Source organism: Cydia amplana, chromosome 16 (genome assembly GCF_948474715.1).
Source record: "Cydia amplana chromosome 16, ilCydAmpl1.1, whole genome shotgun sequence".
Taxonomy (NCBI): Eukaryota; Metazoa; Arthropoda; class Insecta; order Lepidoptera; family Tortricidae; genus Cydia; species Cydia amplana.
Genome location: NC_086084.1, coordinates 2,687,142 through 2,701,140, shown reverse-complemented (window position 1 = coordinate 2,701,140; position 13,999 = coordinate 2,687,142). Strand labels below are relative to the sequence as shown.

The 13,999-nt window shown below is 48.0% G+C and overlaps 1 protein-coding gene across 1 annotated transcript in view; it reads left to right on the top strand.

Moving 5' to 3' along the window:
• LOC134655430 (oxysterol-binding protein-related protein 9) overlaps positions 1 to 13,537 on the top strand; it is a 140,213-nt gene extending 126,676 nt beyond the window's left edge. Inside the window, exons 13-17 of the mRNA XM_063510898.1 lie at positions 3,759 to 3,887; positions 5,255 to 5,388; positions 5,792 to 6,014; positions 8,290 to 8,517; positions 13,331 to 13,537. Coding sequence (XP_063366968.1) covers positions 3,759 to 3,887; positions 5,255 to 5,388; positions 5,792 to 6,014; positions 8,290 to 8,517; positions 13,331 to 13,417 — 801 coding nt within the window. The 3' untranslated portion in view covers positions 13,418 to 13,537. The remainder of the gene's footprint in view (positions 1 to 3,758; positions 3,888 to 5,254; positions 5,389 to 5,791; positions 6,015 to 8,289; positions 8,518 to 13,330) is intronic.
• Positions 13,538 to 13,999: the final 462 nt, after the last annotated feature.

Sequence of the window (13,999 nt, the reverse complement as noted above, 5' to 3'; positions counted from 1 at the left end):
AACCCCATCCTGGGGGAGGTGTTCTGATGCTACTGGGACCTGGACGCTAATGAATCACAACCCCAGGACAAGGTTAGATATAAGACCAGGTGACATGATCCAAGTGGTCTGGTGGTACCTCAGCTCATACCACGCCGGCCGCAAGTCCCAAGTGGCCAAGAAACCTTACAATACAACCCCATCCTGGGGGAGGTGTTCTGATGCTACTGGGACCTGGACGCTAATGAATCACAACCCCAGGACAAGGTTAGATATAAGACCAGGTGACATGATCCAAGTGGTCTGGTGGTACCTCAGCTCATACCACGCCGGCCGCAAGTCCCAAGTGGCCAAGAAACTTTATAACCCCATCCTGGGGGAGGTGTTCCGATGCTACTGGGACCTGGACGCCAATGAATCACAACCCCAGGACAAGGTTAGATATAAGACCAGATGACATGATCCAAGTGGTCTGGTGGTACCTGAGCTCATACCACGCCGGCCGCAAGTCCCAAGTGGCCAAGAAACTTTATAACCCCATCCTGGGGGAGGTGTTCCGATGCTACTGGGACCTGGACGCTAATGAATCACAACCCCAGGACAAGGTTAGATATAAGACCAGGTGACATGATCCAAGTGGTCCGGTGGTACCAATAGATAGGTAGGATAGGTTCGTTAGGTTGTTTCAGATGACCGAAGGGCACTTTCCAGAAATAGAAGCACCATGTATCTGGGCTCCGTCGATTTAGGAAACGACAATGTATACATACATATACTCAATGTGTCCCCTGCAGCAGTGGCGTGGTTTCATAGCTACTTGGATGGTCGTCGGCAACGGATTAAAGCTGATAATTCTTCATTTTCATCTTGGTGCAGTACGCTGGCTGGCGTTCCGCAGGGTGGCGTGCTGTCCCCTTTACTTTTTTCTATTTTCATAAATTCTATTACTTCAAACCTCCTTTCTTATTATCATCTCTATGCCGACGACCTCCAAATCTACTCTCAAGGCCCGGTAGACCGTTTACCCCAACTTATCAATTCCACTAACACCGACTTAGTACGCTTATCTGAATGGAGCTCTTGCCATGGTTTAAAGGTTAATCCGTCCAAAACTCAAGTAATTATTATTGGCAGCCCGAGAAGCATAGCAAGGGTCGACTTCGAAAATTTACCTGGTGTTTTTTTCGATGGGGTACTTACTCCTTTTTCTAACCAGGTTAAAAATCTGGGCGTGATCATAGATCGAACTCTTTCTTGGATTCCGCAGATCAGTGAGGTGAGTAGGAAGATCTTTGCTACGGTTGGTTCCCTACGTCGAATTCGTAACTTCTTGCCTCTCGCCACTAAAATTGCGCTGGCTCAATCTCTCCTCCTGCCCATTTTGGACTATGCGGATATTTGTTATTTAGACCTTACTGAAGAGCAATTGAATAAACTCGAGCGACTTCAAAATGTGTGCATTAGGTTTATTTTCGGGTTGCGCAAATTCGATCATATATCAAGCTTTCGTTCGCAGTTTAAGTGGTTGCCTATCCATTTCCGTCGCAACATGCATATTCTCTCCCTCCTGTATGCCACACTGTTTCATCCCAATACTCCCTGTTATCTCAAAACCCGGTTTAAATATCTTTCCTCCATTAGAGGCTCTCAAAATCTGCTACTTGTTCCTCCTCCTTCTTCGTCAAAATTTTACATTAACTCTTTCAGTTTTCGCTCTGTCCGGCTGTGGAATGCTCTGCCTGTTGATATCAAACGTGCTAAATCACTATCTATTTTTAAAAGCCTATTAAAAAATCATTATTTATCTCTTTCATAATTTTTTCAAAAGTTTTCTTATAACTCCTCGCTAGGCTAAAGGACAACGTTTAGCCTCCTTTGTCATTTACATATTTATTTGTTATTTATATAATGTTTATATAGTAATAAATGTAGTATATTTTTATATCTCATATTTGTAGTGTATGTATTTTATTTTATTTTTATTATTTGTTTTATTTTCGCGCCACCCGTTAACTTGAATCTGTTTCGCCGTCTCACTATCTGAAGGTTGTCTGGAAAAGATCGCTATTTAGCGATAAGACCGCCTGTTGTTACCTACATTTTTGTACCTGTTCATACTTTTGTACTATTTCTTTTGTAGTGTGCAATAAAGCATTTTATTATTATTTGTATGTCTTGTCCATATCTCGGGACCATGGGATCCCGGACCTTTGGGAGGCGTACGTGGGGCCGAAGCCAACAGCGCAGAGGCCCTTTAAGACACTTTAATCTAAAAGCAAGGGATACACGTGGCGGATACCATCCCCGAACGCACAATGTGATACATCCGAAGATGGTCCCCGCCCGGTGCAAAGACTATTGCAGTGCAGCACTTTTGTGCTGCGATGGGAACTAAGGTCATGGGCTATAGATGTGAATGTTGGATGGACTGGATAATGGGCTATGGGAGAGACTAGCGGACACCTGCCGTGACAATCAGTCTCAAAATTGTAAATGACAGGTGGTGACTCGCCAACTCATTGAGTGGGCCCTGCAATGGCCGCACGCACAGTGCGACAACAGGGCAACACTTTGGAGCGGCTGAGAGGTTGTCGAGAGGTGAGTCTGCGGTAGCCAGATCCCGGTAATCCGTTCAGCGGGCCGCCGGCGTTATGACATTTTACACTTCAAACCTGGAGCATAGGTCCCGCTCTTGCGACTCCACTCTGGCCGGCCAATTAAGGCAAGCACAAAGGCGAGGGCCAGATGACAGGGCCCTCTGGAATAGGGGTCCGCGGTGTCGCCACTCACCGTCAGCTCGCCACAAGCTGCCCCCGCGGGGTTATTATTATTATTATTATTACATACAGCCTATTTCCCGGAGGGGTAGGCAGAGACCACGTATTTCCACTTGCTACCATCCTGACATATTTTTGTATTGTATTTATTTGTATTTATTTATTGCAATTCACATGTACATTACAGGTTTTCCAAGTACTTAAGAGTATAGGTAGGTACACAAATGACACATGAAACCCTGATGGGCGCAGCAATCTGGTAGATATGTAAACAATACTAGTCGTTTCGAGCATAATTTCATCAATTGCAGGGTGGTTGAATAGTAAACATTCTAGAATTATACAAATAAGTAGGTATGTACATTTTTCTTTCGCACCGAGACCGTGGTACACAACAAGTACGATTATGTAAAATGGATCAGCTATATTTACTCGCAAGTAGGTATTTAGAAATTAGACCAGCGTACCTAATATTTATTTGCTGTTTACTCATTTTCATTAAAATACTCCTGTAAGCTGTAATGACATTTTTTGATTAAGTATTGTTTTAAAGTTTTATTAAATATTTTTTCCAATTCGATGCCTTTTATTTCGTTAGGTAAATTGTTATAAATTTTTATGGCCATATTTTGTGGGCTTGTGCTATGTAGTTTCAGATTTGAGTTTGTTGTCTGTATAAGGTTATTTTTATATCTCGATTCGTAGCGTCTAGGTTGGTCAGCAATTTTTTTTAATAGAGCGGGGTATTTACGTACAAATTTGCAAATTTCAAAGATATAAATTGAAGTTAAGGTTAAGATTTTAAATTTTATACCTCTTTCGCTTCCGTTACTTTCATAACATTCCTCATACACGCTCGCCGGCTTAGGTATAATGCGGTTTAATGATTTTCACGTTTCACGATGTGCCTAGGAGTTACATGATCAGCCGGGCCGCCGACATAAATAAAATTGGTCAAATAAGTGAATTGAACTGTAATATTAATGAATTTGTTTTCCGCAGCTACAAGAAGTCGGGGACGGGCCGGTTCCCTGGTGCACTCCCGAGCAGCTATCGTTCGTGGCCGAACAAGTTTCCCACCATCCACCCATCTCTGCGTTCTACGCGGAACATGTTAATAAACGTATACAGGTATGTTCCACTTAATAAACATACCCCGGCCGGCGAGAGCAAAAATGCGTTGACAGCTTAATAGTGCGAGGACACACACTTTGGTCGATGTCGATAAAAACAACACGATGTACTGGACCACCGTTATGATATGTAGAAGTATTAATTATTGTTGTAAACAGAATTAAAACCAAGTGTTTGTATTTATTCAGTATTTTATGTAATTTTCGTAATATACAATTAGCATTTTTTCTAAATTTTCTGATTTTAAACTCCTTCGCCTTGCCGATAAAATCCATTTCATCCAACTAAAGGACCGTTCTAAATCTACTGTAGTAATCGGAGCAAAACGAAATAATTCAGTGATTATGAATTTGTTCTGTATTAGGTAGTTCCACTTCTCTGCCAGATATCAATTTATTTAAATTGTTTAAAGTTAAAATGCCAACGTTCTTCTTCAACACATTCTGATACTTATTGTGAATAACTTTACCTTGAGGATGTAACCGTAATTTTGACAAGTGCACTTTCAACTTGTGAACTATATTTAAACTGGCTTCGAGACTTAAATTTTGATTTTGTAATTGTTTTATTGTATTAGGTATTATTGAAATAATTAATTAATTATTATCCATCCATTTTATGTTGATAGAAAATTGTTTTAGGGTTATTCTTAGAAACGCGTGGAGGTATCAAGTTGAAATAAATAACAAATACTAATGGCTCAGTTTAAAAAAAAAAATTGTGCTTAATTAAAAGTCGACTATTCTATCGACATCCATATGTCGATAGAATAGTCGATATTTAATTAAGCACTAGGAGCAGACGCATTTTTGCTCTCGCCGGCCGGGGTATGTTAATAAACCATAGACATTAACACATTCATTGCCACCCGGCCAAACAAGACATTCGCGCCAGGCCGAAACAATTTCTGCATATGAAGGTGTAGTACCACGATCCCGACTATCGGGTGGTCCGGCCTGGGAACGAAATCATAAAATACCCGATAGTCGGGTTTTCGGCACTGGATGTGTTAATGCCAAAAGGTGTAGTTCATATCTAAAGGTTTTTGTGGCAAAGTTTCCATAGGTTTCGGCATTTACAGAACGTGTGGCAAAGCCCATAGCGCAAAGAAGACAAGATACGGTCCATTTCGTCAGGCGTGGCTGACTCCGCGATTTCGTCGCGTCGCTACAAGTACATGCCGCACTTGCGTCACCTAGCGGTCATGTCTGTCTTTTGTTAGAGAGTGAATCTTCTGTACCTAATAGTACTATTATTTATTCTGTGATTTCGTGTCACCGAGCACTGTCAAAAATTAATGTACAGCGAGTTGTAAAAGGTATTAAATATTTATATAAAGGTGTTTTTACCTTTTTTATTTACAGTTCGAGGCGTGGGTTTGGACAAAGAGCAAATTCCTGGGGCTGTCAATCGGCGTCCACAACATCGGCAAGGGTACAGTTACGCTGCTAGACACCGGCGAAGAGTATACGCTCACCTTCCCCAACGGATACGGCAGGTTAGACTTTATAGCGTATTGCGTAAGGTTCACATTAGAAAAGCAAGTTCCTAGGGCTGTCGATCGGCGTCCACAACATTGCTCGACACCGGCGAAGAGTATACGCTCACTTTCCCTAACGGATACGGCAGGTTAGACTTTGTATTATATCTTTGTATACCTACATTTCGTATGTAGTACATACAACATAAAAGTCCAAAAAACTTATTGTTACAAGCTGAGTTCGAACCCGTTACATCACGTCTTACCGCTAGATACCAACGCTTCAATATAGTTGACCATAGGTATTTTATAGAGGGCATCACCATAGGTTTTACCCGTCAATCCTAGGTATTTTAAGGCTTAGAACGCACTGCGGTTATTTGACAATTACTTACCCCACACATAAACTATTATTCCACAGATCAATACTAACGGTCCCATGGATCGAGCTCGGCGGCTCAGTATGCATAGAGTGCGTGCAAACCGGCCACAAGGCCAACGTGGAGTTTCTCACCAAGCCCTTCTACGGGGGCAAGAAACACCGCGTGACCTGCGAAGTGTTCGCCGGGACTGAGAAGAAACCGTATTATACGGCGCAGGGGGAGTGGAACACGAGGGTGGACGGACGGTGGACGGACTCAGGGGTAAGTCTATACACGTTTCCTTACTAAACTTATGTGTTGGCAAGAAACACCGCGTGACGTGCGAAGTGTTCGCCGGGACTGAGAAGAAACCGTATTATACGGCGCAGGGCGAGTGGAACACAAGGGTCGACGGAGTCAGGGGTAAGTCTATAGACGTTTCCTTGCTAAACTTATGTGTTGGCAAGAAACACCGCGTGACGTGCGAAGTGTTCGCCGGGACTGAGAAGAAACCGTATTATACGGCGCAGGGGGAGTGGAACACGAGGGTGGACGGACGGTGGACGGACTCAGGGGTAAGTCTATACACGTTTCCTTACTAAACTTATGTGTTGGCAAGAAACACCGCGTGACGTGCGAAGAGTTCGCCGGGACTGAGAAGAAACCGTATTATACGGCGCAGGGGGAGTGGAACACGAGGGTGGACGGACGGTGGACGGACTCAGGGGTAAGTCTATACAAGTTTCCTTAATAAACTTATGTGTTGGCAAGAAACACCGCGTGACGTGCGAAGTGTTCGCCGGGACTGAGAAGAAACCGTATTATACGGCGCAGGGCGAGTGGAACACAAGGGTCGACGGAGTCAGGGGTAAGTCTATAGACGTTTCCTTGCTAAACTTATGTGTTGGCAAGAAACACCGCGTGACGTGCGAAGTGTTCGCCGGGACTGAGAAGAAACCGTATTATACGGCGCAGGGGGAGTGGAACACGAGGGTGGACGGACGGTGGACGGACTCAGGGGTAAGTCTATACACGTTTCCTTACTAAACTTATGTGTTGGCAAGAAACACCGCGTGACGTGCGGAGAGTTCGCCGGGACTGAGAAGAAACCGTATTATACGGCGCAGGGGGAGTGGAACACGAGGGTGGACGGACGGTGGACGGACTCAGGGGTAAGTCTATACACGTTTCCTTACTAAACTTATGTGTTGGCAAGAAACACCGCGTGACGTGCGAAGAGTTCGCCGGGACTGAGAAGAAACCGTATTATACGGCGCAGGGGGAGTGGAACACGAGGGTGGACGGACGGTGGACGGACTCAGGGGTAAGTCTATACAAGTTTCCTTAATAAACTTATGTGTTGGCAAGAAACACCGCGTGACGTGCGAAGTGTTCGCCGGGACTGAGAAGAAACCGTATTATACGGCGCAGGGCGAGTGGAACACAAGGGTCGACGGAGTCAGGGGTAAGTCTATAGACGTTTCCTTGCTAAACTTATGTGTTGGCAAGAAACACCGCGTGACGTGCGAAGTGTTCGCCGGGACTGAGAAGAAACCGTATTATACGGCGCAGGGGGAGTGGAACACGAGGGTGGACGGACGGTGGACGGACTCAGGGGTAAGTCTATACACGTTTCCTTACTAAACTTATGTGTTGGCAAGAAACACCGCGTGACGTGCGAAGAGTTCGCCGGGACTGAGAAGAAACCGTATTATACGGCGCAGGGGGAGTGGAACACTAGGGTCGACGGAGTCAGGGGTAAGTCTATACACGTTTCCTTACTAAACTTATGTGTTGCCAAGAAACACTAAGTTTTTGGCAAAAATTTCATTTTGGTACAAGCTTTTATCGCTGACTGTACTTTTCTTTCCACAGACAATTCTCATTGAGACATTTCTAAAAACCCCAAACGAGTGAATTGCCATAAACGTGTACATAGTTAAGTACCTGTAATTAGTCTAAAATTAATTGATTCCATTGTGTTACGACAGTTAAGTCGTTTCTATTTAAGTTAGATGCATGGAAGTGTGTTAGCGTATGCTATAGACTTATATGTGTACGAATTAAGTACAATAAATACAATACAATTTACATAGTTATTTTCGTAACACAAATGAATCAATTAAGTTAAGACTAATCACAGCTTCTTAACTGCGCTTAATTACGTACATTTCTTTTGCAATTGGCCACCTCCTGTCTCCATCATCAGATCAGCTCCATGGTACCATAATATTACATTGTCACCAGACTTACACACGTATGCAAATTTTCAGCTTCATCGGAAACCGGGAAGTGGGTCCAATTTAACTTGCAAGATTTGACCCGTACAAACATACATACATAGGTACAGTCAGCAGCAGAAGTTGCTAAGCGGGCGAGGTGCTCAAAATTACCTTGATGCGCTCTTATTCTCTTAACAATAAAGTCGCGTCAAGATCATTTTGAACACCTCGCCCGCTTAGCAACTTCTGCTGCTGACTGTACATACAATGCAAGTTGAGTATGAGCTTGTAAAAAACCTAAACGCTAAGATGTCTTTAAACATTTTCCGTTCCAGCGCACCGAAGTCCTCTTCGAGGTGTCGAACATGAAGCCGCGTCGCAAACGCGTGGCGTCCGTGTCGCGCCAGCAGCCGCACGAGTCGCGCCGCATCTGGCGACACGTCACCGCCGCGCTCAGGGCGCAGGACTGCGAGCAGGCCACGCTGGCCAAGAGCAGGGTCGAGCAGGCGCAGCGGGATCAGGCCAAACAGAGGGCGGCCAACGGGGACAAGTGGAACACGCAGGTATGTAGCACAGGGCAACATTGGGCAAGAGCAGGGTCGAGCAGGCGCAGCGGGATCAGGCCAAACAGAGGGCGGCCAACGGGGACAAGTGGAACACGCAGGTATGTAGCACAGGGCAACATTGGGCAAGAGCAGGGTCGAGCAGGCGCAGCGGGATCAGGCCAAACAGAGGGCGGCCAACGGGAACAAGTGGAACACGCAGGTATGTAGCACAGGGCAACATTGGGCAAGAGCAGGGTCGAGCAGGCGCAGCGGGATCAGGCCAAACAGAGGGCGGCCAACGGGGACAAGTGGAACACGCAGGTATGTAGCACAGGGCAACATTGGGCAAGAGCAGGGTCGAGCAGGCGCAGCGGGATCAGGCCAAACAGAGGGCGGCCAACGGGAACAAGTGGAACACGCAGGTATGTAGCACAGGGCAACATTGGGCAAGAGCAGGGTCGAGCAGGCGCAGCGGGATCAGGCCAAACAGAGGGCGGCCAACGGGGACAAGTGGAACACGCAGGTATGTAGCACAGGGCAACATTGGGCAAGAGCAGGGTCGAGCAGGCGCAGCGGGATCAGGCCAAACAGAGGGCGGCCAACGGGGACAAGTGGAACACGCAGGTATGTAGCACAGGGCAACATTGGGCAAGAGCAGGGTCGAGCAGGCGCAGCGGGATCAGGCCAAACAGAGGGCGGCCAACGGGAACAAGTGGAACACGCAGGTATGTAGCACAGGGCAACATTGGGCAAGAGCAGGGTCGAGCAGGCGCAGCGGGATCAGGCCAAACAGAGGGCGGCCAACGGGGACAAGTGGAACACGCAGGTATGTAGCACAGGGCAACATTGGGCAAGAGCAGGGTCGAGCAGGCGCAGCGGGATCAGGCCAAACAGAGGGCGGCCAACGGGGACAAGTGGAACACGCAGGTATGTAGCACAGGGCAACATTGGGCAAGAGCAGGGTCGAGCAGGCGCAGCGGGATCAGGCCAAACAGAGGGCGGCCAACGGGGACAAGTGGAACACGCAGGTATGTAGCACAGGGCAACATTGGGCAAGAGCAGGGTCGAGCAGGCACAGCGGGATCAGGCCAAACAGAGGGCGGCCAACGGGGACAAGTGGAACACGCAGGTATGTAGCACAGGGCAACATTGGGCAAGAGCAGGGTCGAGCAGGCGCAGCGGGATCAGGCCAAACAGAGGGCGGCCAACGGGGACAAGTGGAACACGCAGGTATGTAGCACAGGACAGAGCAGGCAACATTGGCCAAGAGCAGGGTCGAGCAGGCGCAGCGGGATCAGGCCAAACAGAGGGCGGCAAAGGGGACAAGTGGAACACGCAGGTATGTAGCACAGGGCAACATTGGGCAAGAGCAGGGTCGAGCAGGCGCAGCGGGATCAGGCCAAACAGAGGGCGGCCAACGGGGACAAGTGGAACACGCAGGTATGTAGCACAGGGCAACATTGGGCAAGAGCAGGGTCGAGCAGGCGCAGCGGGATCAGGCCAAACAGAGGGCGGCCAACGGGGACAAGTGGAACACGCAGGTATGTAGCACAGGGCAACATTGGGCAAGAGCAGGGTCGAGCAGGCGCAGCGGGATCAGGCCAAACAGAGGGCGGCCAACGGGGACAAGTGGAACACGCAGGTATGTAGCACAGGACAGAGCAGGCAACATTGGGCAAGAGCAGGGTCGAGCAGGCGCAGCGGGATCAGGCCAAACAGAGGGCGGCCAACGGGGACAAGTGGAACACGCAGGTATGTAGCACAGGACAGAGCAGGCAACATTGGGCAAGAGCAGGGTCGAGCAGGCGCAGCGGGATCAGGCCAAACAGAGGGCGGCCAACGGGGACAAGTGGAACACGCAGGTATGTAGCACAGGACAGAGCAGGCAACATTGGCCAAGAGCAGGGTCGAGCAGGCGCAGCGGGATCAGGCCAAACAGAGGGCGGCCAACGGGGACAAGTGGAACACGCAGGTATGTAGCACAGGACAGAGCAGGCAACATTGGCCAAGAGCAGGGTCGAGCAGGCGCAGCGGGATCAGGCCAAACAGAGGGCGGCCAACGGGGACAAGTGGAACACGCAGGTATGTAGCACAGGACAGAGCAGGCAACATTGGGCAAGAGCAGGGTCGAGCAGGCGCAGCGGGATCAGGCCAAACAGAGGGCGGCCAACGGGGACAAGTGGAACACGCAGGTATGTAGCACAGGGCAACATTGGGCAAGAGCAGGGTCGAGCAGGCGCAGCGGGATCAGGCCAAACAGAGGGCGGCCAACGGGGACAAGTGGAACACGCAGGTATGTAGCACAGGGCAACATTGGGCAAGAGCAGGGTCGAGCAGGCGCAGCGGGATCAGGCCAAACAGAGGGCGGCCAACGGGAACAAGTGGAACACGCAGGTATGTAGCACAGGGCAACATTGGGCAAGAGCAGGGTCGAGCAGGCGCAGCGGGATCAGGCCAAACAGAGGGCGGCCAACGGGGACAAGTGGAACACGCAGGTATGTAGCACAGGGCAACATTGGGCAAGAGCAGGGTCGAGCAGGCGCAGCGGGATCAGGCCAAACAGAGGGCGGCCAACGGGGACAAGTGGAACACGCAGGTATGTAGCACAGGGCAACATTGGGCAAGAGCAGGGTCGAGCAGGCGCAGCGGGATCAGGCCAAACAGAGGGCGGCCAACGGGGACAAGTGGAACACGCAGGTATGTAGCACAGGGCAACATTGGGCAAGAGCAGGGTCGAGCAGGCACAGCGGGATCAGGCCAAACAGAGGGCGGCCAACGGGGACAAGTGGAACACGCAGGTATGTAGCACAGGGCAACATTGGGCAAGAGCAGGGTCGAGCAGGCGCAGCGGGATCAGGCCAAACAGAGGGCGGCCAACGGGGACAAGTGGAACACGCAGGTATGTAGCACAGGACAGAGCAGGCAACATTGGCCAAGAGCAGGGTCGAGCAGGCGCAGCGGGATCAGGCCAAACAGAGGGCGGCCAACGGGGACAAGTGGAACACGCAGGTATGTAGCACAGGGCAACATTGGGCAAGAGCAGGGTCGAGCAGGCGCAGCGGGATCAGGCCAAACAGAGGGCGGCCAACGGGGACAAGTGGAACACGCAGGTATGTAGCACAGGACAGAGCAGGCAACATTGGGCAAGAGCAGGGTCGAGCAGACGCAGCGGGATCAGGCCAAACAGAGGGCGGCCAACGGGAACAAGTGGAACACGCAGGTACGCTAATAATGCTAACACAGTCACTTAAGAGCCCACCAACGTGCACACTAGCGCCACTGCTAAATAATCGTGATTATTTAAATCGTACATCAAACTTGTTTCTATGTTGCTGGATTCCTCAATCTATGCGTCCAAAGTTAAAACGGCCGTTTTTGTTTTGAGTTTATAGATTGACGAATCCAGCAACATAGAAACTAGTTTGATGTATTAAAAAGGTACTTTAATACAAGATACAATACGCCTATTGGAGATGTGTCTCGCTTAAGACTTGACAAAGACACGTCACCGCCGCCTTAGGGTTGAGCAGGCTTTTCGCCATTTCGTATTAAGGCCAAACAGCGTGCGGCCCAGGGTGATACCTACAACGTGAATACGTCTGGAGTGTCTGAGCTGGTCAAGTCTTATTTTTGTCAGGTTTGGTAGGGACAGTCATCTCTTCCCTCCACACCCTGCTTTTTTCTCGCTCAATCTCTGGCTTTGTGAATTTTTCAGAGCTTCCATTTTTTTTTTTTTTTTCATTGCCTTCCTACCCTGCGCTACATTTAGCACATAGACTAGGAATCCTCTAAACGGAGTTTAAAGCAATTATTTCATGAAACCGATGCTGCCAAAAATACTGGGGTGCGGGGGACGAGGTGATCGAGTCCCGTGCCGTGATTGGTCCGTTCAAACACACGGACGTCACACAATAGTACATTACTGCAGACGCCGGGAAAGAAGGGCTTGCCGGGTGAGTAGGTAGGTAGGTAGGTAGGTAGTAGGTAGACGGCCGACCGTAGGGAGGCCGGATAGTGATACGAAATCGGCAAGACCTTTTCACGGCTAGGCATGTATAGTGCTTTTCTCAAACATATGCAATGAAATAAAAGAATCACCACTCAAAAAAACAAATTATAAATATCAACCACAAATAGCTACACGACAAGTTTTTTAATTTTCCTTCCAATCCTGCCATAATTACTTTTTTTTTACGGAAGTCGTCCGTATTTCGCGTGTATAGTGTTCGATTAGGGCCATTATACACAACCTGATAATAAGAATCTCAATTTCAATAAATAAAATAAATGCAGAGGATTTTAAATATTGTCTATGGTCTCTGGTGACTTACGTATAAACAAGATTTTAAATTTATTCATCAACACATTGAATCATACAGATTCGTATTCTTAATATCAGTACGTTCGTGTATAACAGGCGTTAACACGGATATTTTGGTCCGATAACCACTCATTCACTAAAAATATAAAAAAATATATATATAATTCGGCCGTTTAGCCTGTTCATGGACACAGACCCCATGTTTACATTAGAATTAAAAAAAAATTACTTCCCGGCCTAGGCCTTCAATTTCGTATGAAATTCCTTTACAGTTCCCTGGAGTCGCTCCGCCCTAAACGTGATACTTCGAAGCCTGATATAACGCCCGGAGCGACGACATTTCATTGCATGTTTGAGAAAAGACACTTTGACTCGAAAATGGAGTAAAACTACCGTACATTTGTGACAGAGGGGGTAGCGCTACTATGCTCAGTCTAGAGGATGTCTTGTCTGTGATTTAGTATGAAACAAGTCAAAATTTCCTGCATTTATATGTGACACTCATTCCAGCTATTCAGCCCGGTGGGGGAGGACGCGTGGGAGTACAACGCGCCACTACGCAAGCGCCGCGAACGACGCAACGACAGCGAGCGGTAATGTCGCCACGTCGCCGTCGCGTTGTCGCAGCGTTGCCGCCGTGTTGCCCTCGGGTTGTCGCCGTGTCGCCAGCGTGTTGCTTGGGCCTGTTTCAAGGGCGTTCCACTAGTGTCGTTCGCCGAATGAAACTATTGAAGGTGCTGATAGACTAGAACATTCACGTGTAATGAGCATTCACGTGAACAGAATGTACTTACTAGCGTTCGTCGAAAATTTCGCCGAATCTGCCTAAAAACATGCGAATGCTCGATGTTGTGCTCGAGTAAATGCTCAAGTCTATAGCACCTCAATACTTTTAAAGAAGGCGAGGTATTTTGGTCTGAACTTGTTAAATATTTAGGTAATTTGTTTTTATTGTTCGTGTTGTGTTGGTTTGTTTAACCCAAACTCTGATGACCTAGTTTTCGATGTTCGATTAAGCTGAACTGTAACCCTTCATGTCAACATCAAAAATTTGCTTTTGAAATTGTCATGGCCATATATGGCCATAGAAACTACAATAAAACAACAGAACCTCATTGAGTTCGTGCTCATCAGAACCTAAAAATAACGTGACTCAAAAAATAACTTCTAGCATTTTTC